Source organism: Embiotoca jacksoni, unplaced genomic scaffold, assembly GCF_022577435.1.
Source record: "Embiotoca jacksoni isolate LCO1_2020_lvr unplaced genomic scaffold, fEmbJac1.0.p SCAF_34, whole genome shotgun sequence".
NCBI classification, from domain to species: Eukaryota; Metazoa; Chordata; class Actinopteri; family Embiotocidae; genus Embiotoca; species Embiotoca jacksoni.
The window spans coordinates 920,857-938,057 of record NW_027185386.1 but is presented as its reverse complement, the minus strand read 5'-3'; the positions used below and the strand labels follow the sequence as shown (position 1 = coordinate 938,057).

At 45.3% G+C, this 17,201-nt stretch overlaps 3 protein-coding genes across 6 annotated transcripts in view; 2 read left to right on the top strand and 1 right to left on the bottom strand.

Annotated features, from left to right (window-relative positions):
* The first annotated feature begins 176 nt into the window (after positions 1-176).
* rundc3aa (RUN domain containing 3Aa) lies at positions 177-13,782 on the top strand. Of its 2 annotated transcripts, none has more exons than XM_069165440.1 (11): positions 177-459; positions 9,049-9,176; positions 9,406-9,539; positions 9,726-9,811; positions 10,199-10,288; positions 10,672-10,752; positions 10,913-11,078; positions 11,165-11,322; positions 11,917-12,030; positions 12,301-12,407; positions 12,795-13,782. In XM_069165440.1, the coding sequence occupies exons 1-11, from the start codon at positions 353-355 to the stop codon at positions 12,935-12,937; spliced, it is 1,314 nt and encodes a 437-aa protein (XP_069021541.1). In that variant the 5' UTR covers positions 177-352; the 3' UTR covers positions 12,938-13,782. The 2 variants fall into 2 exon arrangements, with proteins under 2 accessions (XP_069021541.1, XP_069021543.1); XM_069165442.1 differs by having other exon boundaries at positions 178-459; positions 9,049-9,164.
* On the bottom strand, positions 2,512-8,218 carry zwi (zwilling). Of its 3 annotated transcripts, none has more exons than XR_011179043.1 (2): positions 7,785-8,218; positions 2,512-5,090 (listed from the first exon to the last, which is right to left on the bottom strand). XR_011179043.1 is itself a non-coding variant. In XM_069165443.1 (2 exons), exon 1 carries the CDS (start codon positions 6,562-6,564, stop codon positions 6,316-6,318), a length of 249 nt encoding a protein of 82 aa, XP_069021544.1. In that variant the 5' UTR covers positions 6,565-7,778; the 3' UTR covers positions 2,512-5,090; positions 6,115-6,315. The 3 variants fall into 3 exon arrangements, 2 of the variants coding, with proteins under 2 accessions (XP_069021544.1, XP_069021545.1); XM_069165443.1 differs by lacking the exon at positions 7,785-8,218 and adding an exon at positions 6,115-7,778; XM_069165444.1 differs by lacking the exon at positions 7,785-8,218 and adding an exon at positions 6,115-7,778 and having other exon boundaries at positions 2,512-4,161.
* Positions 13,783-15,242: 1,460 nt separating the features above from the next.
* Positions 15,243-17,201, top strand: part of fam117aa (family with sequence similarity 117 member Aa) — a 10,214-nt gene continuing 8,255 nt past the window's right edge. Inside the window, 2 exon segments of the mRNA XM_069165439.1 lie at positions 15,243-15,846; positions 17,037-17,182. Of these exon segments, the coding sequence (XP_069021540.1) occupies positions 15,573-15,846; positions 17,037-17,182 (420 nt within the window). The 5' untranslated portion in view covers positions 15,243-15,572.

The following is a 17,201-nucleotide window of genomic DNA, read 5'->3' as shown; positions in this document are numbered from 1 at the left end:
CCAAAGTACGTGAAGGCATCATTTTTCACTGGTGTCTCAGCTGTGCCAAGTGCATGACGTAAGCGGCATGAAAACCGGAAATGAGGAAATACAGATATCATTCATGGTTGAATTATAAACCCAATGAAATATGCGATGATGGTTTTATTTCGAAAGTTCTAACCGGAAGTAAAAAAAATCCTTGTCACGTCTAACTTGATTCTGGTCGCTTCTGTCCTCCTCCTCCTCCTCCTCCAGCAGCATCCGTGGCTCCCCGCAGAGGACGGCCGGTGTTTGTAGGACACAAGGCCCGCGGGAGGGAGAGGTCCTGGCCTGGGCACGGATCCCGAAGAGGCCCCGGGGCCGCCGCTGGATGGAGTCGGGCTGCATGCAGACAGCAATGGCTCTGGGTCTGACATCGAAAAAGGCGTCTGCTCGGAGCGTCGGCGTGGAGAGAAAAAACCTCATCACGGTTTGCAGGTACACATCACGACACCGTCGACACGCCGTATGCATCTGTTTCATTCATCAATGTCACCAATGTGGAGGGTTTTTATTGAACCAGCGCTGATTACTGGGCAGAAACAATAGATGGACAAATAATGCAGAATAATTAGACATGTTGGGGATGAAGAGGAGGCAGGTGGTGTTCACCTTCACATACCCCTGCTGCCATCCCGACTACACTGGAGTAATAACGAGAATAAGATCTTGTTTTATTATTTTAAATCGTTCATGTTAATCTTTGCTGTCACATTCCTGGAAACATCTTCTCTTTTCTCTTTGAAACAGTCCATTTCATTTATTTATTTTTTACGTGCAGTCGTCTGCTTGGTTTTCTGACTGTAACAGGAAACCCAGCTCCAAAGGGTGAACATGTTAGAAGTTGGGTGTGATATTGTGGTGAGAGAAAATACAGCAGGCGGCAGCAGGGTTTGCTCCTCCGTCACGCTGATGGAGCGCCTGAATGGGACAAGGGCATTGGTGCAAGGACTCCTCCCCACCGTCAGCAGCTCCTCCATCCTGCTCTGTGCAGACATGGACCTGCAGTGTTTATATGGCTCCAATAAATCACAGCGATCAGAGAGGTCAGATGAGACTTTTCCCGCCTGCACAACATGTCCAAGGAATGTTCTGCTTTTACAGTGATGTCATGTTTCATATTGAAGTCATCATTTCGTTTCCAGTCTTTTCTCTTTTTTTTGGTGTGGAGTTGTGACTCTGAATCTCAAGTTTAGGCTTCAGTGTTGAAATGTTTGGTGAGTAGTTAGAATTATTTTCAGAAGTCTTTGAATTGGAAAGTATCCGGTATGTTTATATATCACAAGGAAGAAATGAAAAATTACAGAAAGGTCATAAATAAATGAAGCAAGAAATCTTGTTTTTCCTCTCTGTATGCGGCTTGTGACTCCTCAGTTTGGTAATTACCGATCTAAATAGTGTAGATAAAGCTTAATATGGAGTTCATTTGTGTTATTCCTGTTGTTATTTCTGAAATCTGTCAGTCATGATGATTATGATCGGCCCTTTTTAAATCTGGTGTGCGGCTGTGACTCCGATTGTAATGTTGCTTACTGTGAGGTTGGCGGATCAATCTTCACCTCCACATGCCGGAGTGTCTTTGGGCAAGACACGAACCCAACAGTTGCACCCGGCGTCAGGAGAGCAGCTCCGTTACCATCCGTGTGTGAATGGGAAGCAAACTGTAAAGCAGGTTGAGACCGTTTAAGTTAAAACTATTTATTATTTATTTTAACATTGTCTTTAATATTTCTTTCAGGACCAAAATCTCACATTGATAAATTTTATTGTTTTAATACTATAATGTTCCTCAACAGGTAATAACACATAAAATATACCTACATTATCACTCCTCAATATAATTAAAGAGCAATGATGAATTTAGGTGTTGATATTTGTTATCTCACCTGCAGTTAAGAATAAGCAACAGTCATTAATATCAACATTACAACATTAATATCTTATATATATAAGATATTAATGTTCAACATGTCATTTCTTACATTTGACATCACTACAACTGTGGATTTAAAATTCATCTTTGATCTTCGAATTGCGGTTCATGTTTATTTTATTGATCAGCTGATGAACCACGATGTTTTATAAATTAGACTACTTCCTGTGAAGAAAAACTAAATGCAATAAATAACCAAATTTTTGCCTTAAAACAATTCAGTTATTAAAATTGCCGCTGATTATTTTCCTGTTTATCAACTAATCGTATGACCTCTGCGTTTCACCTCTGACCTCTCTCACATTATGTGATGTACCCAGAGTATTGCAGGAAGACTAAAGCTTTACGTTGATAGAATAGAATTTATTCTACTCTGTTATTATTCTACTTCGTCTCAATTTTGCAAATTGACTTGTCGTAAAAAGTGACGTCATTTTGTTTTATTTCCTTGGAATTCGTGGCGTCTTTGACATTATGAACAGTGAATTTATAGAATAAAGCTGAACACCTGCCCACTAAAAACAACAACAAAAGAAGAGGAGGTCCAGACTCTGAAATAGACACACAGTCAAGCCTTTTTATTCCAGGACGTCTCTGTCCGAGATCCCGTCTGCATTTTAGTGACACGTACAATGAGGCAAAAGACACACACGACTTCACACAGAGCTGCAAAGAAAGACAAAATCTCACATCGGACTTCTAACATGGGGAGCAAAGATTAGCGGGGGGGGGGGTGTACACATGAACACTGTTGTTTTCAGTTTGAATGTGCAAAGACAGATTTAATCTTTTAAGCATTTTTTTTTTTTTAATGACAAAACAAAACCGCACAAGACAGAAATAAACCTCAAACAGCTTTCCATCAGTAACGCTTCACTAGTTTCTCTTTCTAATGAACAACATGACATCGATTAGCTTCACATCAAGGCGTGTCCGCGCCGCTGCCCCCGTCTCCTCCGCCCTTCTCTGACCCGCTCTTCGGTCAGAGTTGATTCAAGTAGTCGCAGCTTGTCGTGTGATCGTAGAGTCTGAATGGGGGGGGGGTCCTGAAGGGGCAGCGGGCCCCTGGTGTCGGAGCCGGGTCCAGGATCCGGGCTCCGTGGCGCTGACGTCAGACACAGCTGAGCTGCTGCCCGGCTACAGTAGATGTTAGTGCTGGATTAGTACACCAGGCCGAGCTTCTATTTACCTTAATACATGTGTGTGTGTGTTTATATATATAAAGTCTGACCTCTTTCCCCGTCACCGTAACATCATTCATGTTTAACATACAATCAGCACACACACAGATTAACATTTTCAGCTCCCAAACATTTGTTTTGATGACGTTTCGTGGAGCTTGTTTTTTTTCTGTTCGGTTTCGGGGTCAAAAAGTTTCTAAAGTTCCTCAGTGGTCAGAAGGAAAAACCAACACAGTCCTGTTTTTAAAGTAGGTGATGTGGGTCGCCAGCACCGGACACACAAACCTGGGCTGTAATCTTTCTGTGCCTCGATGAAGGCGGTTTAATTAGAGACACGTATGTACAGCAAAAGACGTTTTGTGTGTAATAAAGGAGAACATGATGGAACGTTTGCATCTTCTCAGGGAACCGTTTCTGCACAAAGACCTGCGTCAGCGACGAGGAGGGATTCAAACCAGGTCCAATTCAAACTGACGACAGTTTAAGAGATGACAGCTGCAGCTTTGTAGCTTTGTTATGGAGGATTTGGGAGTTTTTTCCTCAACCTTTTTTAAGTCACACGAACGCACGAATATCAGTTCCGATGTTTTTGTTTGTTTGTTTGTTTGTTTGTTTGTTTGTTTGTTTGTTTTTTGCCAGACAGCATCTGAAAACCTAAAGGAACGTAGTTTTAAATGGCGGTGAAGAGACTTGGTGATATTTCTACTGCTCACAGTGACAGCAGTGTCATTGTGATCTTCTGTATCTCTGCACTGTTGCCACTGGCAACATGTTGTTGTTTTTTTTATCTTAATGTGGCAGGGCTGAGGCTCTCTGCAGCGAGGGGGAGCCGAGGGGGTCGGTTGGATTATCAATCAACTCAGGGTTCATTTTTATTTATCCGAGCTCGATTTGACAAAATGTCAGCATTCACCAAATTTCCCTGCATTCGTAATGTTTAAAAACGGGCTGCTTTGCTGCTTAGGTGTGGCTAAGAGCTTTTGTGCTGTCGTCCGTGACTGGAGGGGAACGTGTTGCTCGGGGAACCTAAGAAAAAAACAAACAAACACACACATAGATAAAGATGAGTGAGACAGGTTGTGCTGTGAAGTGGGATCCCATCAGCTGCTTCCTGTAAACAGGAGGAACGGGAGGAGACGCAGGGTCGGCCGGGTCCGGGCCCGAGGTCTGAGCTCTTTCCGGGGCGTGGCCCCAGAGGAGAGAATAAAATGTTCTGTAGTAAACACATATTTACGACGTGCTTCGACAAGTGGGCGGCTCTTTGTTTACAATAGTAAAAGGGAGGAATCATTTTGTGCTGCATATCGTTCAGTAAATTTCTAGTGGAGCTTTCGCGGAACCTTTCCACGTTTCCGCCACCCTGATTTCTGCACCTACTTTTATTTCTTTACCAACACAATCAAGTATACGGAGTTACAGCAGAGGTTTCTGGCTGAAGATTTTGAACTCCAGTCTTCAGCTGATCGGTATTTCTCTCTCACCAACTTCAGTGTGAACCTTCATTGTTCTTCCATTTCCCCCTCCTCTGTCAAAACATCTGATTTACGCATCTCAAATCTCCTCAGCCCAACAACACCCTCACTCGCCCGGCTTGCGCCCGGATCCCTCTGCACCTCCTCTGACCACGAAAAACACTTTGCCTGGACGCTTGTTCCCGGAGGGGACGGGTGAGAGAGAGAGAGAGAGAGAGAGACACCCTGCTGTGGTTTTACATCTTTTTTTTGTCCATGAGGCCAAAACTAGAATTCTTCTTATCTTAATATTCAACAAAGCATGAGGTCTATTTTCTTTTTTCGTCTTGACTTTTTGTTCCAATCCAGTGCAGGACGGGACGTCCCCCCCACCCCCCGCCCGGCAGTCCTGGACGATAAACACCGCACTGGCTTGGTGTTGCGCAATGCTGCCGCCAGTGAGGAGTTGGCCTGTGTCATCTGATGCTGCCGGTTATTCCAAGACTGAAGAGGGAGACAGAAATAAGAAGAGAGACAGAAAAGGAGTCAGGGAAATGTTTGTGAGGGAGTGAGGAAAAAAGAAAAGAAAAATGAAAGTAGAGAGAGATTTAGGGTGAGTGTATTTAGGGTGAGTGTATTTAGGGTGAGTGTATTTAGGGTGAGTGTATTTAGGGTGAGTGTATTTAGGGTGAGTGTATTTAGGGTGTCACTGATGATAAAACGCAGTTGTGTTGTCCTGCGTGCTGCGGCGGACGGCGGTGTAAGTACAGTAGACGGGTGAGGAAGGAGAACAACAGGCCATTTGAAGAGAGCTGAGAGTGGGCTTGGCGGAGATCCAGGCCGAGTGAGAGGGGGCACAAAAGAAGCTTGTCAGAAATCCCCTGCAGTTGTTTTTCAGTGTCAAATCGTACCAAGACCACATCGCTACTCCACTCCATCCATTTGCATTTGAGGCACGCCAGCGATTCCCCTTCACATCAAAGCACTTCGGTTAATTTACAATCATCTGCTGTTATGTTCCATTTGAGATAACGAGGCCTTCTGCAGGCACTCCACTTTCTTCTCTTTAGGATTTGAAAAGCTTGCTGAGGTTCCCGTTCTCTGAACCACTGGGCGGTTGGGTGTTTTCCAAGCCTTCGGCCTTCTGCATAATGAGGAATTGTTTGATTTCATGCATTCTTCTGTCGCCGAAAGTATGCAGAGAGGGAACGTCAGAATAGTTTCGACCGTACGTTTCACCGCCTACTCCTCATCTCAGATTTTAGACAGAATAGTAGATTTAGTTTTCTCCCAAAACGTCTTTTCTGATTGGATTTGTCTGCAGTTTGAAGCAGATGTTTTCAAAGGACAATGACTGAATCTCTGTCACAACTCAAGTAATTTACTGGCATCACCTTATTTTCTTTTCAGTTTTGGGTCATGCCTTTGGGTCGCCTAACAGCATGCAGCTCTTTTATACATCAAAATGTTGACCGACCTACTTGTTCTTTGCAGAAAACATGACAGACAGAATGTAGACGCCACTCACCTGTTTCCTCTGTAAATCCAGTCCCGACCAAACAAAGTCAAAGCTCCAAAAGTAAATTTAATCCAGTTTTTGCTCTCCGTTGGAAAAGCTGCGGTGCAGGTGCCGTCGTGGTGTCCACGTGTTCTCTTCGATGGTGCTGTTTTCTCATTTTTTTCATATTTGGTGCCAGTCCCCCCACCCCGCGACGCCGTCCCCTCTCATCTAGAGCGTCTTGCGCTTGGGGAAGAAGGCCTTCCGAAAAGAGGTGGTGGTGGAGCCTCTGCTGAAGGAGGCGCTGCCCAGGGAGATCTTGGTCTTCCCACTGGTGATGGTGGAGGAGCCCAGAGATGTGGTGCTCCTGCCCCGGGAGATGGAGGAGCTCCCCATGGCGAGCTTGCTCTTCCCCCTCTTGATGGTGGTGTTGCCCAGGGTTAAGGCCGTCTTCCCCTCGGTGAAGCTGGTGTTGCCCATTGAGGAGAAGCTCGTCTTCCTGACCGAGATTCGACGGCGGGGTTCGGGACTCACTCGACGCAAAGCATCGCACACTCATGCAGCACGCCCTGCTCCGCGATCCCTCGGGGGTAATAGTAACATCAGCTACGATCCAGAGCCGACCAGAATGCTACGCGTGGAGAGCGCGACCCCCGTGTCGCATAATGCCTTCGTTGAGCTGGTCGACGTGGGCTTTGGAAGCCACATACCACCCATGTGTCCCTGTGAATGGACAGAGGCAGCCGTAGGTGGCCACAGCCTATCTGGGGGGACTGGGACAGTGGAGCGATTGTCCCATCGCCACGACGACACCGGACAGTTGAAGGACACATTGTTGCAAAGAGGACAGTCTGCGGTGACATCACTTTCTTCTGGGCCATTGTTCCTGTAGCCTCTGATTGTAAGATGTTCCCTCTGTGCACAACCCCGTAGACCATATGTGAAATCAGTTTTTAAAAAGAGGAAGGTCGAGTGTGTTCCTCTTCTTCACATGTATTAAAGGCTTTGATTGCACCTGTCCCGTATTGGTGTCGTCCTTCCATTTGAATTGTGGGTGTGGTTCCTTCTGTTGGTGTTTATTATCTATTCGACTTCTTGCTGAATGTTTTTCGAGCCATAAAAGCAATTAAGTGTTTTATTTTCTTCCATTTAATGTCTCGAGATCTTAAAAATATCTCACAAAAATTAGGATTTGGATACAAAGCAATGAAGCGAAAGCAGTGTTTAGACATGTTACTTTTATAAGCACGGTTACATCAGTCAACCTTTTTACAGTCTGAGGTTTGCTCTTTGTTGAATGTGTGGCAGGAAAGTTACGGACATGCAGGCAGACTTCTGAATATCAACGAGTCTTATCGGCAAGCACAAAAAAATACCAACGATGAAGATGACTGCAGAATATACAGGAGAGGAGTGTTGGCGAAGAGCACACACATACTCTTGTGTCTCACACATGCATCACACACATCTGTTCCCCTCACGCACAGCAAACCGTCATCTCATCAATGTCACGTTTACATAAACCGCTCAGCACGACTGGGAAATCTCACGTTTGGTTGCAAACCCTTTAGATTTGCAACTCGCGAAGCGCTTTCTGACTTGGGAAGCAACTCTTAGAGATAGACCTGTTATTTCTGATACACAAACATAGCAGCTCTTTTTTTAAATTTTTTTTTTATTGACTAGTAAATACTACTGACCTTCTAAAATTGACCACACAGACAAATCCATGGGTTTTTAAGTGTGTGCAGGATTCAAGTGTGAAAATCCCAGTAGACGTTGCTGTGCGTCTCTTTGCCTCTGACGAGGGTGGTCTTGACCACGGACACGGACTTGGTGCCATGGGTGAAGGTCAGGGTGTTGAGAGAGCTGGTGGTCTCCCCTCGTGTGACAGAGGTTTTGCCTGCTACCACGCTGGTGCTGCCCAAAGTTACGGTGGTTCTGCTCCAGGAGATTGAGGATTTGCCCCAGGAGATGGCGTACTTAGTCCTCAGGATAGAAACCCTGCCTTTGGTGAAGGAGGTCTTGCTTGACGAGAATGTAGTTTTCCACTCATTGTTAGAGTCTTTTCGGGACTGCTTGGCGGATGCCTTGGGTGTCTTCGCCCTGGCTTCGGGAGTCCTTTCCATCTAGGTGTTCTTGCGCTTGGACATCAAGGCTTTGCGGAAGGAGGTGGTCGTGGTTCCCCGGCTGAAGCTGGCCCGTCCCAGAGCCACGGTCGTCTTCTGCCTCTGGATGGTTGAGTCTCCCATGGAGGTGGTGGTCACTCCCCTGAAGATGGAGGAGTTGCCCAAGGCGACGGTCGTCTTTCCCCTGGCTATGGAGGTTTTTCCCACTGCCAGGGCAGTCTTGCCCTCTGTGATGCTAGTGTTGCCCATCGAAGCGGAGGCAGTCAGCCCGAGCCTGTGCCTGGATGCCGGCTCCGATCATGCACGCTGCATAGCTGCCCTCTGCGGTGCGGCGGGAGGGTGAGCATGTGGAGGTCAAAAAGCCGGACTACAGCCGCTGCCGCTGCCCTAAATAGATCACACCACAATGTATAGATGAGGGGGAGGGAATTATTTGATCATTCTTTGATGCTGGCCGGTCCCTCAGAGAGACGAGACCCAAAAGAACCTGGAAGCACAGCGTGCACAAAGGCCCAAAGGACAGGGGGTTAATTGTATTGTTGTCATGATAACACTGGCAAAGCGCTGAAGGGGTACATTGTGCAGTACACAAGACAATTGGAGTGACCTCAGTGTGATAAGATGGCCTGGTTCCCAAAAAAAAAGAAAAACCCGTCGTCCCCGCTGTTGTTCAAATACAGTAGTACATTTGTCCGCTCGGGTACAGTACACGGCTGCGTTTCATGCGCAGCACACAAGCAGCTTCACATATGGGAAGGTGATATTTTAATTTTTTCCATTACGTGTCGCATCGGGCTTTTTCTAACGCCTCTTTGTCTGTGTGCTTCTGTTTCAGATTCTCTGTAAAGACTCTCCTGGAAAAGTACACAGCAGAGCCCATCGATGACTCATCCGAGGAGTTTATTAACTTTGCGGCCATTTTAGAGCACATCCTCAGCCACCGCTTCAAAGGTAACACGGCAGGTAACATATGACGATGGACAAATCAGCTGATTGTGTCTTTGAATGTGAGACGGTACAAAGAAACTGAATAGAAAGCTACTGCGTGTGTCAAACTGCCGACGTTAACCTCCGAAACTAAATGATTTCATCGTGAAAAAAAAAGGCCTGAAATATTTATGATTATCCAGCCAGCGAAGGGGCTGCTGTCAGAGCAGAAATGATTCATTGCTGTGTTTTAATCTTGGACCAGGCTCAGGAAGCTGGTTCAGCTCCGATGGGCAGCGCAGCTTCTGGGAATACATCCGTCTGGCGTGCAGCAAGGTGCAGAACAACTGCATCGCCAGCATCGAAAACATAGAGAACATCAGCACATCACGAGCCAAGGCAAGCATATGTGGAAGCACCAGAGTGTGTGTGTGTGTGTGTGTGTGTGTGTGTGTGTGTGTGTGTGTGTGTGTGTGGATGAGTGTGCAGGAAAAGGCCTTCTGTTTACCCCTCTCCCCCTCTCCCTCCTCCACCTCCCCCCCTCCTCCTCACCCCCCCCCCCCCCCCCTCACCTCGTCCCTGCAGGGTCGGGCGTGGATTCGAGTGGCGCTGATGGAGAAGCGTCTGTCTGAATACGTGTCCACGGCTCTGAGGGACTCTCGAACGACCAGGTCGGACTGGAGTGTTTAACGTAGTGTGCATGTGAGGCGTTAAGGGGACGTCTGTAAATTGTGGCGTCTACTGACAGCCTACATGAAAGGCACTGAAACAACATTAGTAAATTGTGGTGTTTTGATAGCTTGCATGAGGCGTTAAGGGAACATTTGTGCATTTTAGCATCAGAAAAAAACAGGATTACCCTCTCCCCCCTCTAAACTGCATGAAAACTGTAATGTGTAAATTTAGTTGTTTTTTTAATGCAAAGACAGTCCGCCCTGATGTCTTTCAGAAACATGAAATTTACTGTAAAGTATTTTCCTTTGCTGGCTGCAGGTAGAAAAACTCTCAGTGTGACACCTGAAGGCTCAGAAATGATAAATCACCTGTTTGTCTGACAGGCGTTTCTACGACGACGGAGCCATCATGCTGAGAGAGGAGGCCACAGTGCTCACCGGCATGCTGATCGGACTGAGCGCCATCGACTTCAGGTGAAGTTGTGCCCTGCAGAGACTCTCGTGTAAAGACAATATATTTCAATACCCTTTTTTGACCTACGTGCAATTACCAGTTTTTTTCTTTCTTTTAAAAACACATAAAGTAACATTTTCACAGTATATATAAAAGGTATATTTAGGTGTTAATATTTTCTAAAACTTAAAAATGAAATTCTATTCTGTTTTTAATTATATGTGTATTTGTATTTTCTTCTTTGTATTTATTTTGTGGTTATCTGAATCTGAGTATCTCCACTATTTACCAGGAGTAGTTTATTTTCCAGTGGATAATGTTCACACCAACGAGGTTTATGGCAGAATTTCTTTCAAAAAGTTTCCTAAAAAGCAAGTTTTCTGTCCTTTTTTCTTCTGTGCAGTTTTTGCTTGAAGGGTGAGACTCTGGATGGGAAATCTCCAGCTGTGATTGATTACACACCGTACCTGAAGTTCACTCAGAGGTGACCCAACTCATCGCATCGCTCCACCTTTAGCATTGTGTGTGTGTGTGTGTGTGTGTGTGTGTGTGTGTGTGTGTGTGTGTGTGTGTGTGTGTGTGTGTGTGTGTGTGTGTGTGCAGGATGTTTGGTGCACTAACTTGGGCCTCTCTCTCCCCTGTAGCTATGACTACCTGAGTGATGAGGAGGACCGCTGCAGCGTGGACAGCAGCAACAGCGAGGAGAGCGTCCCGGAGCATCCCTACATCCCGCTGGTGACCGACGAGGAGAGCTGGAGCAACAAGTGTCGCAAGATGGAGCACAGGTTTAAGATCGTCTACGCCCAGAAGGTGAAAATGACCTGGAAACTACTGCTCCGTACTATCAGCTTCTGCACGAACATCCCAGGTGTCATCGCGCTGTCTGTGTTGTCCAGGGTTACCTGGAGGAGCTGGTGCGGCTGCGGGAGTCGCAGCTGAAGAACGTGGAGACGGAGAACAAGCGTCTGAGAGCTGAGGTGGAGGAGCTGACGGTGCAGAGCCAGCAGGAGAAGAAGGAGCTGGAGGGCATCATCCTGGAGCTGCAGGCACAACTGTGAGTCACCACCAATACACAAACACAGTGACTCTGCAGCATCATCGAGGATCTACACGGTCAGCAGAGGTTAAAGGTGCAGTTTTAAAATATATATATTAACTATTGGGACAATAAATTACTGTTTAGTTTAATGTTTCTTCACAGAAGTATAAAACAAATTATTATTGGATTGATTCTCATAAAGAGACCACTAAGGTTTTTCTCTATAACACTTCTAATTTAAAATGTATAAAAACAATTAAAAAATATAATAAAAAAATTAAAACTGCAGTTCTTTGCGGAGAAAAATAAGGAACAATAATAATAATAATTCCTTGGAGAACAATAGGGCTCGGGCCCTAAAAAAAGAACATAGCATCCTAAAATTCTCCAAACAGCTGATTACATAAATTTGGATATTTGAGGATGAAAACAGATCCTAAGAACACACAGGAAGTTTGGATTTTAAGTGACAGCAACATTGTTTTATTTCACTCCTCATAACCACAACAAATTACAAATACTTGTTTGCTGCTTTTATTTTGATATTCAGGTGCACATATGTGTTTGCTAAAATGAACTGAATCCTTTTACCCTCTCTGCTTCCTTTAGCTCCGCCCTCATGCCCTGTGACTCCTCCCACCTGACTAAAAATCTCTCCATCCCGCTGGTCAACCAGTGGTCCACCCTCACAAACAACCAAGGCGATGTCAAACTGTTCCGCAGGTAAACACACATGTACGGGACAGCACAGTGTTTTATTTTGAAAATCACTGCTCACTATATCCTCTTGTGCCGTTTTGGCTTCTTTTGTTGTTGTTTTTTTAATTTCTTTCATATTTGTTTTATTGCTTATTTTGTCTTTCGTGGTTTCCTTCATTTCCTTTATGAAATACATTATACATGAAAGACATTGTTAAGTGTGTGTTCCCTCAGTGTACAGACCACGGTAGCCCGGGTCTGTTTGCGTTAGTGATGATGTTTTGTGTCTTCCAGGAGGAGTTTCCACAGTTTGGAGCAGCTTTCTGCTGACGTCAGTCTGAACTCCGACTCCCAGAAGGCCGATGGGCGACAGAACGGAGACGCTGACTGGGCTTCAGCAGGTAAAAGTGCTTTTCAGCGTTACTGCAGACACATCACAAAATATCTCCCTGCAGCGAGTGCTGTTTGTTACCACCTTTACTTTTACATGAATACCGTTTAAATTAGCTGCTTTTTACTTCAGTAGAAAAAAGATTTCAGCGATATTTCTGCTTGAGTGGGAATATTTCTCTACATAAAAGCCCCTTCAGATGCAGCCTCCCATGCACATGTGCATACATATTCATACAAATGCAGGCCTGTTATGATGCCTCACGTGGGCAGCTCGAAGCTATGCACGATCATACGCTGAATGTTATTGTGTGTGTGTGTGTGTGTGTGTGTGTGTGTGTGTGTGTGTGTGTGTGTGTGTGTGTGTGTGTGTGTGTGTGTGTGTGCTGTCGCTGCAGGAAAAGACAACACCCCCTCCATGCTCGGTCTGTGCGGCTCTCTGGCTTCTCTACCGAGCTCCAAGTCGCTGGCCAGCCTCAAGTCCAGCGAGTGTTTGGTGAACATCAGCGCCGAGCCCAGCCCCGCGCTCTCCCCCAGCTAGGAGCTTTTTTTCGGACCGACAACAGCCCCCCCATCCCGCCCACCCCCTCACCCCTCACCCCCCTCCCACCCCCAGCTCAGTCTGCCTGGTGATGCTGCGTTGACCATGTCAAAAAAAAAAAACACCGCTCACCCAGCAACCCGTGAGATCGCATCAGCAAAGTCATGACGCCACATCTGGATTTTTTGTTTTGGGACATGAGAGTGAATTCATCATGAAGCTGAAAGGATCCATCTCTCGTGGTTCTTTTCCTTTTTCCTCCTCGCCTTATCCACTCTTTACTCTATTTTCCAAACACCACTTTATTCTGTCTGTGAATCTCCTGGAAACACCTGTCCGACGCTCTCCAAAGCATCCATTCTTCACTTATTTGAATATATCAGTATTCTTCCCATGGCCTCATCGTCCGTGTGCTCGTGCACCTTTCTCTTCTATTTTTCTGTCAAAAGTTGTAACCGAGACAACACTTGCAGTCTCTTGCAAAAAAAGAAGTGATGATTATTTGAAGAGATGCAGATTATTCATGTCGAGTCAGAGGAAGTCAGGGTGGTTTTTACTCTGTCGTGGCATCGAGAAGTTTTACGAGTGTGACTGAACGGTTTTCGGGGGTCCGTCGCCCCCCTGAAGGTGCGCATCATTCCTGCTCGGCCAATCAAACACCACAAACTGTTGCAGTATGTTTTAAAATCTGTGCAGCTATTTATTGATTCTATCAAATCATAAGCTACACCACATGATGTTCATTCATCTCGTATGATCCAGTACAGCGGTATGTTTCTTTTTATGCGCACACTGTTCATCGGATTATTTTGTTTTGTGTTGCAATAAACTGCCTTTTTCCATTACGAGTGGCTGTTTTGTGCAGATTACATCACTGGAAAGCTGCCAAAACGAACAGTGATTTGACAAATGATTTCCAAACAGGACGTTCATGGAGATGTTTGGCAGCTGGTTGCGTCGCTCTGGCTCCATCTAGTGGTTTAACTCTCGTATGAAAAACCCTAAAATTTCCGTTTTTCAGTAAACCCTGAGGACCAAAGTGAAAAGACAAATTACACCTGTCAATTAAAGTCAGTGAGACCAGGATCAGATATTTCTACACTTTACAAACTCGTGGATCAAAACGTTCCTTCAAATATTCCACCTGTAACACGTCAACGATCCTGCTCAAATCTCCACCATGAAAAAATGCTGAAACGTCTTGTTGCTGTTTCACAATTGATGCCAGAAATCCAGAATCCAGGATCTTTTTCTTTCTTTCGGTGATGATGCTGCAGACTGAAGGGCGACTGATCTCTTAGTTGTGCCCAGCTTGCTTCTTTTCTGGCTGCCTTGCAGGTTTTTTTTTTACAGAGAGCACCGCATACTTCGGGCTTTCAAAAGAACAACAGGACATGTGAGAAAGCTTTATTTTTGCCACCAAAATTGTCTGTAAAACACAAAGTTTATCAAACATCTAAAACACTCATTTTTTCCTGATGCTGCCACCTGGTAAACAACGTGTCCATCAGGAGTACAAGTTCAATCACATGTCACATTTTGATTGGCTCTAGATTTTAAAAGTCAACACTGCAGCGTGGACTGACCCTTTTTCCTCAAATCTGGACATGCAGCTACAACAGAGACATTCACACTGAAACCGTACGGAGATTGTCAGAGCACCAAAACTCTTATTGAATAATGTGGAGGTGTGTTCATGATTGACTGTAAAATCACAGCACACTCTGTTTGCATTGCACAAGAAAAGGTGTGTTTAAAAGCACATCAGTAACTCTCATTTAAGTATATTTCTGCCATAATGATAATAAATATCATCATTCAAAGTTATGTGAACTGTACAAAACAAGGTTTAGTGTGCTTTATAGTAATGAAACAAATAAAAAGAAAACTCACAAAAAACAAACATCTTGGTAAACTGTAGGGTTAATGATATTATATATGATGAAATATCACTTTAATGTGTTTATTTTATTGCAGAAAAATCTTCTAAAGGATTATTACTTGCTTGTTATAGCGTCACCTACATCTTAAGGGAGATTTCTCTCAACGTCCCAATTGCTCATATATTAATCGTAAAAAAAAATTGTCCTGGGCCCCTCGAGCTTCTGCAGTGACCTTTAACGGTCCCTGAACCGTACTTTGAGAGACCACACAGCGACACACACAAACACACCCTGTGAATAGATCCAGGGTTTTGGGGGTTTTTAAAAGGGGGAGGAGGGCTCATAGTGTGGAGGCAGAAAATCTCCACACTACGTGGGAGGGAGCTTGAGGTTGTTTGGGTCGACAGATGGATGTGACGACCAATACGTGCGCAGTAATCTCCTGCAGCAGCCAACCAGATCCTCCTGTCTCACTCCTACAGTTGCACAGGTTTTTTTTGGAGCTGTTGTGTTGTCACTTTGCAGACAAGAAGGGAAACAAGCAGCGGCGAGTGAGAGGTCTCTGCGTGAAGGATTTCATGTGAAGATCAACCTCAGCTCGTCTGGCGCTTCTCTTTTTGTTTCTTCCCCAAACTTTCTTTTTAAGCAGCAGCTACAACAACAACAACAAAATCATGGGCATCATCACAAAAGAAAGTTTGTCCATGAAGAGGCCCGAGCCCAGCTTCGGATCGGCCCCGTGGATGCACTGAATGCGGCCGCAGAGAGACAGAAAGCCTGCAGCCGGTTTGCAGAACTGCAGCGACCAACAGGAAGAAGAAGAAGAAGAAGAACAGCGGAGCGAGCCGTGTGTTTTCTCAAGCCGGAGTTGGGTCTGGGGGGGTGGTGGTGGGTGGAGGGGGATGTCGGGCAGAAGTGCAGCAGCGCCTCGGGGGTGCAGCAACCCCAACCTGCAGCCCCTCCGAGCCACGGTGCCATACCAGCTCCAGAGGGGCTCCGCGCTGCTCTGCAGGGAGGTCAAGACGGGTAAATACACACCGAGGAGGAGGAGGAGGAGGAGGAGGTGGGGGGGGGCTGGAAATCTGCATTCACTTCCATGTGGTCCAAAGCTAAAAAAAAAAAAAAAAAGTTTGTTTAATTTCACTTTATCATCATTTTTTTGCCTTAAAAACCACATGATCAATGTCCAAGGGTGTAATTTCTTTGGTAATAATGATATAGAGTGGATTTTATTTTTGGATCTGACTTCCTATCATCACAAAGGAAAATTGATCCAACATGATTAGTCGATTGATTGACAGAAAATGTATCTACAAATGTTTTTATAGTTGATTATGAACTTTTTGGGGGTCATACATCATGAGAAATGGAATATCTTTTAGATTTTTTTGACGTTTTTTCAGAGGAACTTTTGTTGTTATTATCTGACATTTTCTTACTGAGTGATCCAGAAAATATTCAGATTAATCAATGATGCAAAATTGTTAGTTGTAGTTTAAATAGGAGAAACAAGAAAGAGCACTAAATGATAAAAGAAGTGTGAAGGAGGCAGTTTTTGATTTGAGAAGTTTTTTCATTTTAATTTACAAAAGAAGTGAGTGAAGCAGAATCCAAAAACTACAATTAAATCCAAGAAGAAAAAACCCCACAAAAGAGAGAGCCATGCTTCACAGCGTCACTCTCACCCGCTTCTCCTTTTCACTCCGTTTGTGGGCTTTTAAAAAAAAGGTAGAACTGCAGCTCACCAGGAGGAAGTAAAGTCAACAACGACGGCTGCTCGCCTGAAACACAACTCTGTTCTTCATCGTGTTATTTGGACACTCGTCCGTTTGCTCTCTGACCTGCAGGAGTTCTGCTGCATGCTTCACGCTAACAGCAGCAGCAGCTTCAAAGGCCTCTTTGTTGAACTTTAACTATGTGCATTAAAACTCTCATCTGCGTGTTATTTATACGTCCCGTCTGCCCTGCAACAACCCTGCGCTGATCTCCCCCTCCCCCCAACCCCCCCACACACACCTGCCAGAGATATTAAGAGCTGCCAACATGGACCGATGGAGGGGAGGGATGTTGTTAACAGCTAAAATCCTGTCGAACCTCTTCAACGAGAGTTATTTGCACGTTTCTTGATCACTGGCAGGACTTTCATCGCTGATGGAACGTTTTTTAACACCAATCCCAACACTTGATTTTCATGTTTTATTTCTGTTCCCAAAAAGCAGACAGAACCACGGCCCGGCCTCCGAAGCCCACCATCCGCCGGACTGTTTCCCTGGACGCCATCGTCGGGCCCTACCTGCAGGGACAGTGGCCCAAAGAGGCGGAGAGCTCGGCCGTCGCCTGCATCAACGACAAAGCCACGCAGGTGAGCGTCGACGTGTCGT

What these genes read in the sequence shown, in the direction of transcription:
- rundc3aa (XM_069165440.1), top strand. Translation starts at nt 353, where the DNA reads ATGGAGTCGGGCTGCATGCAGACAGCAATGGCTCTGGGTCTGACATCG. An exon ending in CTGAGCGCCATCGACTTCAG is followed by an intron (nt 10,289 to 10,671) that starts GTGAAGTTGTGC and finishes TCTTCTGTGCAG; the next exon opens with TTTTTGCTTGAAGGGTGAGA. An exon ending in AGATCGTCTACGCCCAGAAG is followed by an intron (nt 11,079 to 11,164) that starts GTGAAAATGACC and finishes TGTGTTGTCCAG; the next exon opens with GGTTACCTGGAGGAGCTGGT.
- zwi (XM_069165443.1), bottom strand. Translation starts at nt 6,564, where the DNA reads ATGGGCAACACCAGCTTCACCGAGGGGAAGACGGCCTTAACCCTGGGC.